The sequence below is a fragment of the Callionymus lyra genome, chromosome 11 (assembly GCF_982586985.1).
Source record: "Callionymus lyra chromosome 11, fCalLyr1.hap1.1, whole genome shotgun sequence".
Taxonomy (NCBI): domain Eukaryota; kingdom Metazoa; phylum Chordata; class Actinopteri; order Syngnathiformes; family Callionymidae; genus Callionymus; species Callionymus lyra.
In genome coordinates this window covers 6,411,540-6,431,773 of record NC_141828.1, presented here as the reverse complement: position 1 = coordinate 6,431,773, position 20,234 = coordinate 6,411,540, and the positions used below count along the sequence as shown (strand labels likewise).

Genomic DNA, 20,234 nt, shown 5'->3' with positions numbered 1-20,234 from the left:
ACTAGCTATTTCGCGCCAGTCGGGACCAAACCATTGTACTTTTAAAGGAGGGTGAAGGAGCTAAAGTGTGGTATAAGAATACCTTACAAAAGTGTAGAAAGGCTAAGTGCATTAGGTATACTAATGTTTTTATTTCACGTCAAATACAGAAGCACCATATTACGACTTAAGGAAAGTTTTTATCCGTGAATAAAATATATGTGAAGGGGACTTAAACACCCCCACGTGTCGACGTATGGAAACTCTTGTCTGGCTTTTCCCGCGTTTAGAATTATTATAGTTATTATTATTAGAGTCATTGATTTCATAAAAGGTTATTACAAAAAATATTAATATGTATTTCAAAACCACCCCTAAACAAAATAAATAACTTTAAGTTACAGTTTATGGCGGACGACACGTTTTTTTTTGTTAAGGAAAATGTATGATTTTGTGTTTTCAACTTGATTGGTTGATCGTTACATTGACACACCTTCATTCTTTTCATATTAAGTTTGTTTGTTAAGATTGTATTCACAGCAGCTCGCAAAGATATTAAACATGCACAATTATTGTATTTATATTAAGACCACAAAATAACTCTGATGAGAATAATATGATTTGAATGCCAAAAAATAAAATGATTAAAAAAACAAAACAAAACAACTATTAAAAAAACATAAAATGATAATATAACAATAATTAATTAAAATCAAGAAATGGAAAAACATTTATAATAAATAAATAAATTCTCTATACTGTTGGCCGCTCACATTTTGTCCCTGCGAGGGAACCGTAGTGGCGTCATCAAGTTCGCGAAGCCTCAGTGCCCGCGCATGCGCAGCCGGCTCTGCTGTTTGAAGTTCTGGCGGGCAACTGTGACAACATGAAGCTCATTTCCTCGCTGCAGTTTTTACGACTCAATGAAGTCCCAAAAGGTAAGTTAAAACTATGAGAACTGGTAAAACGCGAGGCATGAAGTGTTGCTATTATTCACAAAAAGTTCTCCGGAGATAAAAATGTTGCTGAACTCCCATAAATAGTCGCCGTGGATGTTGTTTACACCGGAAACGTGCGCCTATATTGTATTTTTGTTTAGTTGTTTTAATATTGTCACAACATTATTAGTGGTGTACCATTAAATAATATCGTTTAAAATGTATATTTTCATTTTTAACAAATAATGAATTAGATTTAGTCACAAGTTTATTATGGTATACGCAGTTACAGTATAATAGGTCTCTAACACGTTTAGGGTTTTTTTAGATAAGGGTTTTGAAGACTTGATAACATGCCTTTTGTTTATCCATTTGTGATGCAAATTTATGTCATGATCTTCTCGACATTTGAACTTTGCAGCGTGGGTGGACGCGGTATGGGATGTGGAGTTCACGGAGAACATGCCCATGAACCATATCATTGAAGAAGACCTCTCGGTTGCAAGAGAGCAGGACTTCCGGAGCCTGTACGAGTGTTTATGGAGCCTCCAGGAAGATCAGCTGTCAGGGGGGAATTCTCAGGTTCATGTCTTTAAATCTTGTCTCGTATGATTGTCCTATATTGTGGCAATATGATTCTATTGATCATGTTGTGATGCTCCACTTAAATTACCCAGAGTTCCTGCAGATCCTTTAACATTTTGAAAAAAGGCATGCATTGTAATACAGAAGTCTTTGATAAAAAAAATGTAAAAGCCTTACAAATGTGAACACGTGATAAGTACATTTTTATAATGGTTTCAAATCTCATATTTCGTAACATTTACTTGCATTTTTTTTAAAAGTTGAACCAATCTGTTGTTTTGAGTGTCTCTTAAATTGATCTTGTACCTCCTACTGTACTCATCAGTATGTGTCTTTTTGCACAAAACCTTTTTTTAAGTTGATAAATTATATCGTCACTGTGCGTCATGGATGGATAGATCGATGGATGAACTTTATTGATCCCTCTGGAGGTCTCCTTTTGGAATTGTTTTCCAGCACACAGCAACATGGACGATAGATTCATAGAACAAGAACAAAGAGCAATAAAAAGAAAGTGCAAGATGACACGATCTAAATCTAAAGATAAAGAACAGAAATTAAAGAAAAAGGATACAAAGATTACAGCCTAATAGCACGAGGAATTAATGAGTCCCTGAGTCTATGAGTGTTGCATCATGGAGGGGAGCATTCATGCTCCATCTGATTCTCTGTTCACTGATGACTGTGATCATCAATCCTGGAAGTTGCTGCCTCCTAGAGACTTGTTGTATAAACAAAGCAGGGGGGTGATTACGGCGGAACTAACGTACAGCACATGCTTTATGTTATGCACAAAATCCGCCCGATGTCATTTAAGGAAGGTTTTTAGTGGATTAAAAACTCATGTTCCAAAGAGCATTTGGGTAAATCTAGACCTATTAAATGGATTTAGTGTTTTTTTTTTACTTCCAATGTTGGTTATTGATTGGTTGTTGGGTTGTTTAGATTGATAAATGTTATTTAAAATTAAAAAGACCACAAACATTTTGAGCTTAACTTGCCGCTGTAGGAACTCAAAGAATGATAATTTGTGTTCTGTATTCACTACAGAGTGTCTGGGCAGTGCTAGGAGAGCAGGAAGTGTCTCTCAAGGGTCTTGTCGCTGTCCTGTCCTTTTTCGTCCTGAATGGAAAATCGAAAGCAGCCAGTGTTGAGCAGAGGGTGTGCAGCTTGCAAGCAGCATCCATCTACCTGTTGGTTTTGGGAATCCCAGGTAAACGGTCACGTTTTTCCGTTATTTACCTGATCATGTTTTTAATGAGCTTTCTCGCACATTTTACTCTTTTAGGAAGCATTGCCAACAAGGTTTATCATGACGTCATGTTGGACACTTGTGTGGACATGACATCTCACTGCTGGCCTGAGGATTCTGGGAAAAAGCGCAAGAAGGACAACCAGAAGAGCTCCCGGGCTGATGGAAAACGTACCAAACCACAACGCAAGACACGACAGGTAACATCTGAAACAAATTAGTGATATAAATGGGACGTTTCTGAGCAAATTTTTCTTTTTTGAGGGGGATGTTTTGCTTTTTCTCTTCAGTCTTCTAAAAACTCACTTGCCCATTTAAAAAAACAAACTGTTAGGACATCCTATATTTTTGCTGCACGTGTTCAACATCTTGTTCTACTGGTGTTTTTTCCATTCAGATGGATGTGGATCAAGAGGATGATGATGATGATGATGAAGATGATGATGGAGAGGAGGAAGTGATTAATTTTTCCACCAAGGACTTGATGAGGATCCGAGAGTCTGTAAATCTTTTGCTTCAAAGCATCCTCAAGCTTCTTCAGACATTTTCTCTCAAAGATTTCCGCGACAGTGCCAACAACTGTATCAAAGTAAGCTCTGACCCACACAGTCAAGTGTTTGAGTTCCACTCAGTGTTTTGACTTTTCTGTCTGCAGGTCCTTACAAAACTCCTTTACTTTGAGCTTCACTTGGGAATGTTGTCTTTTGCTGAACCAAAGTAAGAAAGTCCAGTGTTTTTACTGCCCAATTTCAAGGGTATGATCGTGACTCTTTGGCTTTTCTCAGGGAGCTGAAGACGATGAAAAGTATTCCTGAAATGTCTTTCTATGGCTTAAAGCTGCTTTGTTCCTCCAAACATGGAAACTTGGTAAAGGTACTGTCTGAACATTTGACTGAATAAATGAATATATCTGAACCTGCTGTAAACCTCTCCGTCTCTCTCAGTCCTTGACTGGAGTCTTTCACAGGCTTCTCTACGTGATCCTGATGATGAACAAGGGAAACCGAGGGAAACCAATGGTGCTGGGGCTCAACCAGGCGTCCCTCTCCGCCCGCGACCTGGCCATCCAGTTTGTCTGGTATTGAAAGTCACACAGACCTCGATTGTTAATGGTTACTTTTGCAGGGTCACTGTCTGATGCTATGGCTGGTTTCTAACTTGACCAAGTTAAAAGATTTGAAGCTTTTATTTGTTTAAATGGTCTTAAACAAGGAGCTACCTCGTTCATTGTCTTTGCAGTTATAAGTACAATCAACTGAAACGATACAATTAATCTTGTTTTGTGTATGATTTGTTCATTTTATGTTACAGTCACATTGTGGATGAGATGAAGGAGGTGACGCAGCCTTTACTTTTCATTCTCCTGCAACACATCGTCTTCCAGGTAATTCCTTCACCCACACATATTATAATTTCAGAAGCTTAATGTATTTGACATCTTAACCTGTGTCACACAGTAGTTGTTAAAATGCCTGAATTACCTTTGTTTCTAATAAACTCTCAACGGCACGTACACTGCATGTTCAGTTCAAGATGTTCTGTGTAGGACAGGGTTTTAACCTTGGTTTGTCTGTCATTGGATGTCTCTCTATGATTGTTGAGGCCTATGAGCTCTGTTCTTATCAATTGACATCTTTATAGGTCTGGATTATTGAGTTTGAGAAAACCATGTGGCGACCACATTAAATGATTTGGTCACCAGATTTGGCCCCGATGAGTTTGACACGGTAGCACAGAACAGAGGAGAGCAACAAGAACCGTGACACAGAAATAATTCTTAATTCAAAGCTTCAAGTGGACTGAAAAATAAAATTGTCAATAAGTGACTTCGACTTTGCTCAGGTTAAAGGGAAAATCTCAGTTTTGACATTTGGGTTCAGGGGAAGGCATCCTTCATTTTCCCTTTTTGTGTTTTAAGATGGTTGAGAAAAACGACTATCGGATGCGCGGAGCACAAGCGGTTGGAACGTTGACGTCTCCGATGGGCAGTAAAGACTTTGCCTGTTTTGTTGAGTGGCTCTCCAGAATCTCCAGAAGCACAAAGGTAAAATCCAAACTGTATGCCTTGATTACTATTATTATTTTTGGTGGTGGTGGTCTCCATCCTTGATTGCAAAGTTTGACTCATATTGGTAAAATTAAAATGCCTTTATGGCAACCTCTTTTCTTTTTTAAAGATCAATACTTCAGCTGTTCTTTGTTGCTCATTAGATGACGTGCCGCCTCTTCTCCATGGATGTGGTGATGACCTTGCTGGAGCAGCCGGAGAGAAATGTGGATGACTGTCGAGACCCAGAGCTGGCTCGCTTCCTGCCTCACAAGTTCCTTATCCAGGACGTGCTGTTTTCCCGACGTTTGGATCTGTCCCCGAGCGTTCAGAGTCACGCCTTCGCTTGCCTGGCTCAGTGTCTGGAGCTGTCGTCACTCAACGCCACCAGGGCTGTTCACTGCCTCTTCTCCAGCAGTAAGTTGCGATCTTCCTCTCCCTCTGCGTTTGATGAACTACTGACTCCTTCAAGTAACATCTTAAGAACCTTTTATTCGTTCAGGCTTTTCCTTGATTCTCTGAGACTCCTGTGTTTTTCTCCGTGTTGTCTTGACCTTTTAAAAATATATTTTATTGGGTATTGTTTTGATTGTTTAAGCACTTTGTGACCCTGATCTAGAAAAGCACGTTACAAATATTACTAACTTACAGTTTAACTCGCTGGAGCAGTGGTCCCCCAACCCTGGGGACAGGTATCGGTCCGTGAGGCATATGTTACTTGGCCTCACAGAAATTGAAACAATTTTATTCAATTTTATTGATTATAACTCTCTAAAGGGTGTTTTTGAAAAAATATCTTACCTTCTCCAAAGTTAAATTACCCTGTGAAAAGTTTATAAAAAAAATAAACCTGTAAACTAGTGAAAATGAGTGAAAATACAATCTATATATGATTTATTTTAACTGTATTTATGTGAAGGGCAGCCCATGAATGTAATTCAGTCTATAAACTAAAAATGGTTGGGGGACCCCTTAACCAGGTCAATAATCATGTCTCCTGGGAATTTTTGAGGGTGGCGCAAGTTTTTATGATGAACTAATTAATCATTCATCTGCTAACTTCCCTTCTTAATCTGTTTCAGCCATGATGGAGAGCAATTGCACTGAAGGTACATTGATTTATTTTATTCTTTCTTAATCTTTTAATCTTTAGTAGTAACACTTGAGGTTTTTAAAATAAGGAATGCATGTCAGTTTCAGGTCAACGCAGGAGTACGCTTCATCGTCGGACAACCTACCGTACTCTCCCGTTCAGGTCTGTGGAACTCAGCCACTCGGAGGGTCTGAGTGATGGTAGGTCTCTCTCTTTTTTACAATGTTTACTATTTGCTTTTTGTAATTGTCGAACAAAAGGCCTGAGTCGTTGACTTGTCATTTTGCATTTTAAGCAAACGAAAACCTGTGCCTTCTCTTGGAGCGTGTGCAGCACCCCAACGTCAACGTGAGGAAGTCCGCACTGACGGTATGTACATACATGTGCATCAGTGCGTTCAGTTAACAGTGTGCAGGAATAATGACTTAAGTACTTTTTTTACATACTCAACATGCGTTTGGTTCTCATTGCATTTCAGTTGTCCTTTTATTTTTGTTCAAGCATTCCACGGTTCAACTTCGAGGTTCCCTTTTGTTCATTAGAACAACAAGATCCTCTGGAGTTCTTTATAGATCTACTGGTGGCACCTTTCCTGGGCCAAATCCCCATAGTCTAATCAAGACGGATCATTCTGAATCCCTTCTTTAAACTTTTTTCATTAACATGGACAAACCTCTAAATAGGGACTCGACAGAACCGAATAATTGAAACTTATTCTTTCACCTCTCTCCAGGCCGTTCTTGGTCTCCTCAAACATGAAGTCATTCCGATGAGTGGTGAGAACCTGACCATCCTCTCAGAGCGGAGCAGAGACCCTGCAGTGTCCGTGAAGAAGAAGGCCCTGCAGTGTGTGGGAGAGCTGATCAGCGTGAGTCCGCCTGCTGTTTCTCTCTCGTAGCTCATGTAGAACTTGGTTCTGTGTTCATATCTTGTCATATAGTCTTACCCACAGGAAATCTCTGGGGGCCTATTGATAGTTTTAGACAATATGCAGCCAACTTAGTGGATTCAGATCATTGTTTACCAAATATTGTCTTTTTAGAGGAAAATAATGGCTGTTTATTGTATGTACTGAGGTTGCATTCTGAAAATGCCTGCATTAAAACTCCCATTAACATTTTCCACATCGTCACACAGTTTTTACACTGAAAAACCTAGGATTTTAACATCTATTAAATGAATACGACCATTATTGATAAAACTCAACCTATGAGGTGCTATCCCTCTCAATATAGACTGCCTGAACAGCTCCCATAATGCTTTGCCTCCCTTTCAACCAACCAGAGCTGTGGATCAGTTTTAAAAATAGCAACATAGATTGTAGAATCAAAAGACAGAATCGTAGCGCTCACTAAATAGAGCAGTGTGTAGAAGGGCATCATGGGAGTTCACGGTTTTGTTGGCACCATAAGAATGTATGTTTTGATAATTTGATAATAGTGCCTCCCACTAAGTTCTGTGCCTAAGATGAAGCTTATCTGAACCTCAAACTAATAATCTTTAAAAAACAGGAGAGGAACAAAGGAGTTTGAGTTACTGTTTGGAGCAGAAGAGGCACTTTTGTTTAAAGATTCACTTGTTGCAGCATCAAAAAACTAAATTGTGGTTGAAGAAAACAGTCAAACAGGAACTTAAGTCTTTCAGCAATTTAAAACCAATGACAAGTATTTTAAAGTAACTGTGAGCATGTTAGATGTGCAGAGTAAGTTAGTAAACAGTCCAACGAATGGGTGTTATAATATAATGTAAAACTGGACCTTCATGGACAGGTGAAACCGGACTGTCTTGAGGTCCAGAAGGCTTGGTTACTGGGTGTGCTGCCAGTAGTGATGGATCCTGAAAGCTCTGTTCAAGAGAAAGCCTTGGAAGCTCTGGAGCAGGTTCTGCTCAAGCAGGTCAAGCCATACTCCAAAGACCGGTACTTGGATGCCAATCAGCGGCTGACCTGGGACCTGCTGCATTTGCTGTCCAACGAATGTCAGAACCTCAGGTTAGATTCTTTTGAGGCTAATTCTTTCAGGCTTTTACACGCGAGTGTCCCTCACTTCACCACTTTTGTTTTCCAGTCGATATTTCAACCGAGTCTTCACCATCTGGTCCAAAGAGAACAAGTTCACTCAGTCGTTGATTACAAACCTCCTCTCGCACACGGACGCGGATCACTCGGCTGCAGCCTGGCTGCTGCTGTCCAAGGTCGCTGCTTGGACAAACAAAATGCCCTGCAGTAAGATCATCGACGCCTGGGACAACATGATCGGGTGAGAGACCAGTCACCTCTTATTTAATAATAATATATTTTTGGCTTTATCGTGTCAGGAATCCACAGTTAACAATAATGTATACTTTTTTTTCCGCGTAAACCTACATACGATTAAGACAAAATGATGATATAATGAATGTTACAGTAAATCGTACTAAACGACAAAAGACCAACATAGAAAAATAAATCATACAAAACAAAAAAGCAATACAATGGGATGTAACAGTTACCAGTTAAAATGGTAATCGTGGTACATTTAAAACTCTTTGATTAACTCACTTGGTCAATAACTCACGTTGATTTCTTGTTGCCTGATGATGGATCAATGTTTCTGCTGTCTTCTGCTGTAAATCAATAACTGGTGATTTTGTGTTAAATACTGTTTAAATAAAGGAGGACGCCAGGGGTCTCACCCGACGCTCCGTTCGCTGAATCATGATCATGGCGATCAATGATGAATTACATGCAAAATACTTCGACACAAGATTAGTTTAGGTAATAACAACGTTAAACACTTCATGAGACACATTTAAATAGTATTGATCACCAATCAAATGATGATCCAAGTCTGAGGTCTGCGACAGAAAAGTTCTCGTCTCAGTCACTGCGAAAGTATTTAAATGCTTCATGTATTAAAAAAATGTGTTTAAAACTGTGATCATGAACTAAAGTCTCCCTTGTTGAGCAAAAGTTACTCACACGCAGACATTTCGACCTCAAATAAGACAGGTTTTCTTTATTTGATGTATTAACACAATTTGTTGTCTAATTTATGGTTATACGTGAGTGTGTTTCTTGAATTTAGATTCATTTTGTAGCCGTTAAGACTATGTACTTGTTTTTAATTTGACTTATTTAAAGAATTTGTGTTGGTCTAAACCAGGGGTCTACAAACCGGTCCTCAAAGGGCCGAGGTGGTGCAGGTTTTTGTTCCAACCAATCAAGCATGTGCAGTTTAACCAATTAGCTTTGAGCTGAAACAAGCAACACCATAGACATGTATACATAGACGCCGCATCGACTGTATATGGATGTGTATAAAGCGCCGCCATCTTGGTACAGGGTCATCAGAGGCAGCGGTGCATTAACAACTGCAGGGAAGGAGGTACTTCTCAATGTTCAAAATCAAATAAAAAACTTGCACCTCTGCCCTTTGGAGATCCCTGTTCTAAACGAAGCTCAATTTTCTTTGCCCAAAAAAACTGCAAAAAACATCCAAATACCTCCATGAAGGCTCCAGAAATTTGGAATTTTTAGCAGAACCAAAACACATCTCTAAGAGTGGAGTTGTTTGAATCTGTCACAGATATGGTCGACAATCGAGTACATTTTAACAAGTCTCACTTTACAATAATAAAGGTCAGTTTTTTTGAGCCTCATTGTACAATCTGAAAATATGTTCCGGTTTCAGGTCGAAGAACCTGAACCAGCCTTCATGCTGTCACATCATCAGCGTCCTTGGAGACCTCAGCAGTCAGCTGAACGAAGAGAGCAAGGACCGCATTGTTGGTGGGTGTTGAACAACAATCTTGATGTCAGAGTCAGAATAACGTATCTTTGTGTTTCTAGACGATCTGATGTCTTTGATGAAGACGTCTAAACTGTCTCTAGAGAACATCAGTGCTGCTCTACAGACTCTTTATCAACTGGGCAGCAGTGAAGATGTCACGAGCACTCGGGTAAGAGACGTCTGAACAATAGCTCTTTGTTCTCCTCGCAATCTAAATATGGTAAAGGCTGTCCACCGGGAAACATTCATGTTTTTAATGTAAACAAGAAAACCTGGAAGGAAGGTCAAGAGGTCAAAATTACTTTCACACTGTTGAGGAAATATCACTGCCGACAGAAAAATGTAACATTTTAGCATTGAGTTATTTTCTTGAATGATTTAATTCAATGATTTCTATTCAATTCTATTATTTTGAAATCATTGGATATGACACCAGTCAATGCCAAAAAGGCACAGAAGCAGCTGATCGAACTTAATAGCCAATAGTGCGACACGCGGACGATCATGTGTCAACGGGTCAATTCATCATTGCGTTAGTCCTAAGCAACTGTATTGTCTGGTGGGAGTATTTATACAAACTATTTTACTTTGAATTTAAAAGGCTATGAATTACTGAAAGATTTAATTTACAAAATTGACTTTTGAATTATTGGGATCAGCATATCAAATTAAAAAATTAAAATATTAAATTATATTTTTTAATTTACACAATGTCTGAAATGTACATAAATGTTTAGTTTGAAATTGCCTTTTATATCCCACATAGTTGGTTCTGGTGAATTTGAAAACTACTTAAAGTTTGTCATCAGAAGTGTGATAAATTCATAAACTAGAGCCTTTAATATTTAATTCTCACATTCGGAGCGACTACTCATCTCATCAACTTTTCGCTCTCAGGTGTTTCTGGACCGCCACTGTGGCGAGCTGCTGTCGGTGTGCGAGTCGTACTTGGCGACCGTCATTCTGTCCGAGAGTGGAACTCATGCTCTGGACGAGGAGCTCATGGTGAGCATCATTTATGGTTTCAAAGGGAAAGACGTGACTCGAGTGTTCTGTCCAGCTCAAACACCTCCACACGGTGGGCGTGGCTTCCCTCCACTCACCTGCCAAAGTCAGCAAGAGGCTGGTGCTGCTAGTGGAGTCTGTGCTCTCTGCCCGGACGGACAAACTTGCAGGTAAGAAGAAACATTTGATTGGTTTGGTTGAGCTATTTTTCATACGTTTCTACGACTGAAATGGCGGCTCCTTAATCCATAGCTGTGTCTCAAATCGCATACTTGCGTACTTAAACTTAGTATTTTTAGTGCATAAGTGCGTCTCAATTATTAGTATGTGAAATTTAGTGCACCATGCACACTAAATTGTCAGTAAAATGCCCACAAAACTGAGTGTGGATCGATGGACAATTTCTACCCTTAACGGCTCCATCTTAGTTGACGTTGACGTTGTAAACGGAAGTTACGTCATATATATATATATATATATATATATATATATATGACGTAACTTCCGTATATATATGCAGTATATATATATATATATATATATATATATATATACTGCATATATATATATATGACGTAACTTCCGTTACAAAAACACTCCATATATATATATATATATATATGCAGTGTATATATATATATATATATATATATATATATATATATATATATACTGCATATACTTGCATGTGCATTTTCAGCAGTAGTAAGAGGACAAGACGTCTTAAGAATGATAAGATGTCTGCTGATACCAGCTTAAATATCTCGCGAATATTTCGTTTCTCATATTTCTTGATCCAAACAAAACGTGCTTCCAGCAGGTGTCGATAGTGTTCCTACAGCTGGTTGAAATCAATCTTTAAATAGTAGTAGAAGAAGAAGCTGTCGCATCATTTCCTGTTAGTGCGTAGCAGCAGAGTTTGATTTGAGACATACTATCTGTGGAGAATTTGTTACTATTAGTACGTACACTATCCTGATGCACACTAACTTCTAGTATACGTATATAGTATATAAGAGAAGTATGCGATTTAAGACACAGCACCTGTCTCTAGACCTTAGAAAAATCTTAAAGACTTGAAAATAACTTGCCTTAGTCTGTAGAAACCCTGGATCCCCATGACTAATCCTCTTTCTGTTCCCTGACAGAGTGTCTGAACGAGCTCCCGGCGTCGCAGCCTCTGTCACAGTTCAGAGAAAATTCCCTGTCGACCAAAGTCCGAGCTCATGGCGTCATCACTCTGGGTAAACTGTCGTTCCTCTTCTGCCTTTTCTGTAGAGGAAACACATCTGCGATACGACCGGGCCTTAGAGCAGGGGTGTCGAGCTCGATCACGCAAGGGGCTAAAAACTTTTATGGGTCAAGGTCACGCGCCAAACGAAATGTTTATTTACAAAACCCTGACATCAAGTTTGATATTATCAATCCTATAATTAAAAAAAATAATGTTTAAATTAATTTTTCTTTCATTTACAGCCATTTAAATTGTATATAATCATAATTCCATATACAAATTATTGTTTTTACTTATATTATATTGTCTATTCTGCTTGAAATATCCTTTTCCATATTTGACCTGCTATGTCAAACACTTGATCACTCATCTCTGTTCCATAGTTTAATAAGTGCGTCTCTACAAGTCACTATATATCTGGTTTTGATCCAACTCACCATCAAGCCACATAAAATGATTTGGCCCCGAGGCTTGAGTTTAACATTTTTGAGTGATTTAAAATGGAGAAATCAGTTTGGAAAACTTCACTAAATCTATAAAACCTGTGAGTGAGTAACGTGGCGTCGAAACTTGTTCCAGGTAAACTGTGTCTGCAGCGCGAGGATCTGGCTCAGAAGTACCTGCCAGTGTTCGCCAGGGAGCTGGAGGTGGGCAAAGAGGGGGCCGTGCGCAACAACGTCATCATAATCATGTGCGACCTGTGCGTGCGCTACACCAACGTGGTGGACCTCTACATCCCCAACATCTCCACATGTCTGCGAGACGACGAGGCGGTCGTGAGGGAGCAGACCCTCATCATGCTGACCAACCTGCTTCAGGTAGGAATGCTGGGATGCGGGTGGACCGGAGACGGATATTCCGGGCTCTGATGGAACCTTCTCTGGTCTCTAGGAGGAGTTTGTGAAGTGGAAGGGTTCACTTTTCTTCCACTTCATCGCCGCGCTGGTCGACCCAGTTCCTGCCATTGCCAGGTACCTTCACTCTCTTATGACGGGGGTCTCAAACTCGACTGGTTGGGGTCAATTTTTGTGGAGTCTGGGCCACAGGCCAGGGGGTCTTTTGGTAGTTTATTTCTGAACGTCTTTGACAAATATTTTTTTTGTGACGTAATGGTTACTGGTTTTTTTTTGCGGTTTCACTGTGAAGTTTGGCCATTTTTGTTTATTGTTATTTTGATTTGGGACTCGTTCCATCTTCACTATATGATCAAAGCTGAAAGATCATGTTTGATACGATGATCTTGATCCTCACCAATCTGACATTGTGCAAAAATGGAGTCCCTCGCTCTGCCTGCATAAAAGACTTAATGGAGATTAAACAGAGGGCTGCAGAATATCATGTCACAGGCCACGGGTTTGAGACCCTCAGACATTACAGGCTGAAAAGCTAACTCGTCTTCCCTCTTGTCCAGCCTTTGCGAATACTGTCTGCTTCACCGGCTGCTGAAGAAGAATCCGGAAATGTTCAGCCAACACTTCATCGAGTGCATCTTCCACTTCAACTCGTACAGCAAACACAGTTCCTACAACAAGTTTTCTCAAAGTGAAAGGTTGGTCTGTTGATTTTCGCCGCTGGTTTTCCCCCGTGTCGCCAACTCCATGAATGTGTCTGCAGAGAGAAGGTGCGTTTCTCTCTGAAGGGACCACAAAACCGGGAGAAGCGCTTCAGGATATATCGCTTCCTGTTGAGTCACTTCACCGACAGCCAGCGCTTCAGCATCACCAACAAGATCAACCAGAACGTCTTGGGTAAGCAGGAGGTGTCAGTCTGTCACTTGATTGGTTTAACTCCTTTTTGTCTTCCCAGCATGCTTTGCAGATAAAGATTTGTGTCTGGATGACGACGGCGCCGAGATTTTATCTGAAACCTTCAAAATACTCAGCTTGAAGGAGATGAAACTGAAGACCATCAGCGCTCCTCCAGGCGGCGCCGCAGAAGAAGAGCAAGATGAGGAGAACATGGTCAAAGTGGTGCTGCACGCGGCGCAGAAGAAGGCCATCTCGCACGCAAGTCCATGCACAGTCGTGACTCCTCGCCGTGGACGTGGAGACGCTCGCTCAACACACGCTTGTCTCGTCCACCGCAGGTCCAGAAAAAGACCTTCATTGCAAATACTGTTCCTCTGGTCATCCGTTTGAAGAACCGGCTCGAGCGTAAACACTCCCCAGCGCTCCGGGACCTCATGACCTACCTGCAGGTGATCTCTCCGTCCAGCGCCCTCTTCTTTCTTTCTATCCGTCGCTTTTTCTCTTTCCGTGCGGGGATCTCCCCGTCCCTGATCCAGCCTTACACCCCAGCTCGGGCTCTGAGGTCTGTGGATCAGAATCTACTTATGGTTCCACGCACACGGCTCAGGACCAGAGGAGAGAAATCTTTTCAGACTGTTGCTCCTAAGCTTTGGAACGATCTTCTCTCTCTTTGCGCTTGATGGATCTACTGACTCCTTTAAGAAACATCTTAAGACGTTTCTATTTGTTCAGGCTTTTCCTTTAATTTCTCGAACTCATGTGTTGTTCTCAGTATTTCTTGATCTTTAAAGTATGTACTTTTTTGAGTATTGTTTTGATTGTCTAAGCGCTTTGTGACCCTGGTCTCGAAAAGCGCTATATAAATAAATATTACTTACTTACTTACTTACTCTTGATGACCTTTAACTCGTGGTCGTGAACTTTATGTAGTAAATTAGATGGATGGATAAACTTTGATTTTCTCGAGGTCTCTTTCGGGGAATTGTTTTTCCAGCTCACAGCAACACAGACAATAGATTCATGAAATGTTTTATATACATTCATTATATGCAATATTTAAAACATTGATTTATTCTGTTTATATTATATTGAGCTATTTATAACTTATTTATACAATCACCCTATGCTGTGGTTTTTAAACGGTTGCCAAGCCACAACATTTCGTTGCCAGTTTTTACTGCTGTGTTCTTCTGTGCAATGACAATAAAGAAAGTGTAAACGAGAACAAAGTGCAATAAAAGAAAGAACAAGATGACACAATCTAAGTATAAAGATAAAGAACATAGATCAAAGAAAAATAACAAAGACAAAGATTAACATGGAATATCATCTTTTCACTTCTGCCTCCAAACTAAGAATTAAACAATCTTATAACATGAGGAATGAATGAGTCCCTGAGTCTATTAGTGTTGCATCATGGGAGGAGCATTCGTGAGTTCAGACGATGATGTCATCATCCATGATGGACAGTAGTTTGTCCAGAGATCTCCTCTCTCGTCACCAGTGAGTGCAGCTTCAACCACAGAGCTCGTGATCAACGGAAGTAAAACCAGTGTTCGTTTCACGTTTTAAATATGTTAATATTTAGTAATGATAGTTAATATTTTTCTCTAGCGGGTAAAAAATGATGGTTCAAATCTATCATCTAATTCCCAAGCGTGGCCTCTGTCTCCTCCAGGTGACCATGCAGGACTATCGTCACGAGGTGAAGGAGTTCTTCGCCGGTGACGAGCAGCTCGCAGCAGAGATAGAGTTCTCCATCAAGAAGGCTGAGGAGCAGAAGGAGATGGAGAAGGAGACGGAGGAGCGATTGGCAACCGTCAGCATCGTTGGAGACGCCAGAACCCCGGCGGCACAGGTGCGAGTTCCTCCCGTTCCACCATCTTGATAAACCTCTGACGGCAGTGAGTGTTCAAGTCTGCCGACCTTTGTCCTCTCCAGGATTCACCTGCGCCGTGTCCCGCCGTGACCAAGTCTCAACTTCCCTTCGTCTTCGCCACGCCACAACCTCCGCCGCGCCCCAAACCTTCAGCCGCACGCGTGGCCTTCACTGAGCAGTAAGAGTTCAAACCTCACACTCGACGCAGACACGGACGGTTTAACGAGAAACTTTCCAGGAAGAAAAATGTTTATTGACAAGTCAAACTAAACCCAGCAGGCCGTCCTCTCGTGGTTCTGGTTCTGCTTAGTCAGTGTTTCTGAGCTCGGTACCAGTAGATGAAGCATACATCTTGAGCTCCACACATGGGTTTCTAATGATCCGTTTGTGCTACAGACGTGTCAACGCTCGCTCCAAACTGGACGACCCGGCGATGACGAGGTCCATTCATCTGGAACAAACGGGTAAAGTTCTCTTTGTGTTTTCTGCAAGAGCTCGGCGACTAAATGTGTTTTTTTATTTTTTTTATTGTCGTCAACAGTGATTTGCCGCGGAGAGGCTCAGAACAGAGCCATCAGCACACCGAGAGGTACCAGATCCTGCTCACCAATGACCCGTTTTGAACGAACATCTAATGACGAGAAAGTGTCGACGACATATGTTGCAACTTTAGCGAACTAGCTCTCGAACGACGGGAGTTAACTGATCTCAGAACCATTTGTTTTATCTTCAAATACATGTTGAGGCCTCCATGAACAGCTCCCATAATGCTTTGCATCACAACGTTCGACATAGCAACATGGGTGTGGCATGAATACAGTGTTTTAACGACCAATCAGCTGTCACCGAATAGAGCAGTGTGTAGAAGGGCATCATGGGAGTTCACCGTTTTGTTGCACCATCAGTAAGGTGGGTACGGTAAGAAATGCCTTCCAATAATTGATAGATGTAACTTTATTGATCCCTCTGGAGGTCTCACAGCGACACAGAACATGAACAAAGTTTCTATAAAAAGAAAGATGACACAATCTAAGTCTAAAGTTAAATAACAATTTGCAGCTGCTCAAATAATAACCGACTTGTCAAAGTGTGAATAAAAACAATGAGGACCTTTTGCTTCTCACACAGCAGCTAAGATATTATTAAATATACAGGACTGTGTGAAACAATCAAATCTGTTAACACCAACGATATGGAATATTTTAATGAAATTTATTTTCCTAATGTAACCTAAACAAGTGTTTAACTATGTGTCCAGGTTTTGGCATCAGCCTCAGCTTCGACGAGGGATTGAGCGCCATCTTCAGCGACGCTGCAGGTACGAGTGAGTGTGTGGTGTGTGTGTGGTGTGCGCGGGAGATGTGTGTGGTGTGAGATACGTGCGATACGCAGGTGTTACCTCTGCTCGTTCCTGCAGGTGAGAAAGACTCCAGTGTTCTCAGGTCTTCAGGACCGAGGCAGTGGAACGTGCAGTCGCCTCTCCGCCAGAAAACCCCTAAAACATCTTAGTTAGTTTCTTCTATGTATGGTGTGTGTTCACTGTGTTATTTGTGCAACTGTTTCATTTAAAACACATATTTTCAAAGTAGCCAGTTTTTAAAAAATCAAGAACTGATGATAAATGTTGGTGAAGCTCGGCTCGCGAACATGAATCTTCAAATGTTTCTTCCAAAGAAAAGTTCTATATTCTATTGTTCTGTCCATATGCTGATAATAAACACTTGTTTTACTAAAGACTTTTCTCACTGGCCTGATCGAGTAGATCGGCTTCAAATCATGTTTTTCACCATAATTATTTGATGGTTTACTGTTTAATAAAGTGTATTTTAATTATTTACAATGAACTAATATTTGTCTTTTTTCAGTGACTCCAGCAGTTTTTGAAGCTGTCGGTTGGTTTCAAAACAAATGAAAGCATTTACGACATGTGATCTGTAAATGACACCCTTGGTATAAATGTTTTGCTGATTTGACAGTTAAATTTAATCAGTATTATTACTATTAACATTGGTTATGTTTTACTGTTTTATTTTTTTTAAGTTTACCAACTGAAAATCCAGAGAAACATTAGATCCTAAATGAATCAAATTTCCTAATGGAGTGAGTTGCATGTTGAAGCTTTAGTCAAAAGACATTTTAAAGGCTTAGCTTTTTTCTTTAATACTTTCCTTAAAATTACTCTACACTAGAGGAATACATTTACAAACCTTTAATCAATACAACAGGTTATGACAAATGATTTGTGCACAAGATAAAATAACCTGAAGCCTGAAAACATTTCTTTGTAACGAACTCCGTTGTCTTGAGTTTCTGTTCGAAGAGTCATTTACGACTCGGATCATGAAATATCTACAGTGATTTTCTCAAATGAAAAAGACAGAATAAAGACATTAAAATAGATTTATTCAACACGACAAACGAGCAAATATGAACAAAAGTGGAGGTAAAAAAAGAGGATCAGGTTCTGGTTATGTTGGCTGCAGGCAGGATGGATTTGTCCAGGTCATCAAAGTAAGGATGCAACATGGCGGCACGAGCCGAAATCCTCTTCGGAGGATTGTAGATCAACATTTTCTAGAAGAAAAAAAACAAATATTGGTGATGTGTTTAAACATGTCAGATGACCAACAGCTGTTACTCCACGACTGCTGGAAACACATGACATGGGTTTAGCTCTCACCCCCAGCAGGTCCAATCCCTGGGTGTCCAGGTTCTTCACCAGCTTGGACAAGCCGCCGGCCTTCCACTTGGGAAAGGTGCTCTTGTAGTCGGGCAGACCCTCCACCTCTGGCCACACGTCGTTGTTGGGAGTTCCTAAAGTCCTGCGGGGAGAAGAACCAGCATGTTTGGTCTCATTGTTCAGAGGAGAAAACTGTTGTCACGACCCTAGTGGAGGTCGGTGAGAAGATGACGCTCTCACTGACGGACTCGTCATCACTGCAGGTTTACCTGAAGATCCTGAACAGCTGGTCGATCTCAGAGTCTCCGTGGAAAAGTGGCTTCTTGGTAGCCAGTTCAGCAAAGATGGTGCCGGTGCTCCAAACATCCACAGGGGTGGAATAGCGGGCCGAGCCCAGGAGGACCTCAGGGGCCCGGTACCAGAGTGTCACCACCTGGTATCACGAGAGTTAACAAGGCGTCGTCACTGGAGGGAGAGAGCGAGGGATGACTCACCTCGTGAGTGTAGACTCTGACGGGAACGCCGAAGGCTCGAGCCAGCCCGAAGTCCGCCAGCTTGATGACCCCCTTGTTGTCGATGAGAAGGTTTTGGGGCTTCAGGTCTCGGTGGAGGACTCGCCGGCAGTGGCAGAAGAAGATGCCGTCCAGGATCTGGTAGAGGTAGCTCTGAAAGATGGACGAGGGTTTAGTGTCCGTGCACGAGAACCATCTTCACCAAAGCATCTTTAATCGCTCACCTTGACCAACATGGGGTCCATGTACTGTCCAGACGGGATGGTGTCCAGGTACTTCTTCAGGTCCATGGACAGGAACTCGAAGACCAGATAGAGACGGGACTCCTGCATCAACACGTCCAGTAGTCTGGACACAGAAGCCGAGCTCACGACCAGCTACAGATGTGGAGTCGCATCAAAACAAACTCGTCTTCAGTCTCTTACCGGACAACGTTGGGATGTTTCAGCTCCTGCAGCAGCGACACCTCCCTGACCGCCGTGCTGGGGACTCCTTCCTCCTCACTCTCTAGTCGGATCTTCTTCATGGCCACCACCTGCCCTGTGGACTTCTGTTTACCCTTGTACACCACTCCATACGTGCCTGCGGGAGGTGACACGCAGATCTATTATAGAGTTCATGAACACCTTTGGTTTTGTTTACGCAGAATTTGCACTGAAGAGAACATCAAGTAAAACTAAATAAATAAATAAAGTCTCCCTAAAACAACGATCTTGTCAAGCAGATCGATGGATGACATCTAGTCCGTTCATCTCAATTCTCTTCAGGTTCAAATAGACAAGTACGTGTAAACACTTACCTTCACCAATCTTTTCTATTTTCAAGTAATCCTCCATGATTTCCTGGAAAATAAACATCGCCGTCAACCAGGAATGAACACATAAGAAGTGTGTCAGCACAGCTTCAGTTATGAATACGTTCTATGGACTTAAATCGTTTTGTTATTCGATGGCTAAAGAGATAAAACTGTCAACAGAACAAAAACGTCGCCGGCGGCGCTTAGTCGTAGCTAAGCTAATGCTAATGTGTTAATGCTAATAAGTTCTCCCCGCTTTATGCTTCTTACCTCCGGTTTATAAACAACCTGCAGCGGGAGCAGAACTACTGGAGGCCGGATAGAGGTTTGTGGTTCCAGGGAAGCTCCGTGAGTCCTCCACACTAAACCGCTGCGCTCGTTTGAACACAGCCGCGGATTTAAAACAGCCAATGGAGTCTTCGGCTGCGTCTTCTTCTTTACCTTTTCTCGTGGCCGTTTTGAAAGCCTCTGCATGCACGAGTGTCACCTGCCGGTCAACCGGCGTATGACACTCAACCAAGGAAGTCAAAACCATCTCGAGAAAAATAATGTAAATATAATTCTTGTCATACATTGTCTTCAAACTGCAGTTTTGTTTCATGCACGGCTGAAATAAGAATAAAACGGTCAGACTATTTATGTGTTTTTCAGCATTGAAATTGCCTTTCCAGCCTGTTCGCGTGCACTACCTGTGTATTCACTCTGTTTTTTGTTTA

The 20,234-nt window shown here is 41.2% G+C and overlaps 2 protein-coding genes across 2 annotated transcripts; one reads left to right on the top strand and one right to left on the bottom strand.

Moving 5' to 3' along the window:
- The first annotated feature begins 840 nt into the window (after positions 1 to 840).
- On the top strand, positions 841 to 17,333 carry ncapd3 (non-SMC condensin II complex, subunit D3). Its single transcript, XM_087802295.1, has 34 exons — positions 841 to 917; positions 1,339 to 1,499; positions 2,553 to 2,715; positions 2,791 to 2,954; positions 3,152 to 3,343; positions 3,410 to 3,471; positions 3,540 to 3,627; positions 3,699 to 3,832; positions 4,066 to 4,138; positions 4,673 to 4,798; positions 4,966 to 5,218; positions 5,884 to 5,910; positions 5,996 to 6,094; positions 6,190 to 6,263; positions 6,628 to 6,762; positions 7,664 to 7,884; positions 7,961 to 8,152; positions 9,566 to 9,663; positions 9,724 to 9,833; positions 10,562 to 10,669; positions 10,725 to 10,839; positions 11,818 to 11,913; positions 12,483 to 12,721; positions 12,795 to 12,874; positions 13,315 to 13,452; positions 13,518 to 13,651; positions 13,710 to 13,909; positions 13,990 to 14,100; positions 15,330 to 15,509; positions 15,593 to 15,708; positions 15,927 to 15,994; positions 16,072 to 16,119; positions 16,789 to 16,848; positions 16,948 to 17,333. Exons 1-34 carry the CDS (start codon positions 866 to 868, stop codon positions 17,037 to 17,039), a joined length of 4,209 nt encoding a protein of 1,402 aa, XP_087658421.1. The 5' UTR covers positions 841 to 865; the 3' UTR covers positions 17,040 to 17,333.
- A 579-nt stretch (positions 17,334 to 17,912) lies between these two features.
- Positions 17,913 to 19,917, bottom strand: LOC148069082 (cyclin-dependent kinase 1). Its single transcript, XM_087802099.1, has 8 exons — positions 19,789 to 19,917; positions 19,522 to 19,564; positions 19,148 to 19,304; positions 18,947 to 19,070; positions 18,705 to 18,875; positions 18,480 to 18,643; positions 18,211 to 18,352; positions 17,913 to 18,104 (listed from the first exon to the last, which is right to left on the bottom strand). Exons 2-8 carry the CDS (start codon positions 19,556 to 19,558, stop codon positions 17,988 to 17,990), a joined length of 912 nt encoding a protein of 303 aa, XP_087658225.1. The 5' UTR covers positions 19,559 to 19,564; positions 19,789 to 19,917; the 3' UTR covers positions 17,913 to 17,987.
- Positions 19,918 to 20,234: the final 317 nt, after the last annotated feature.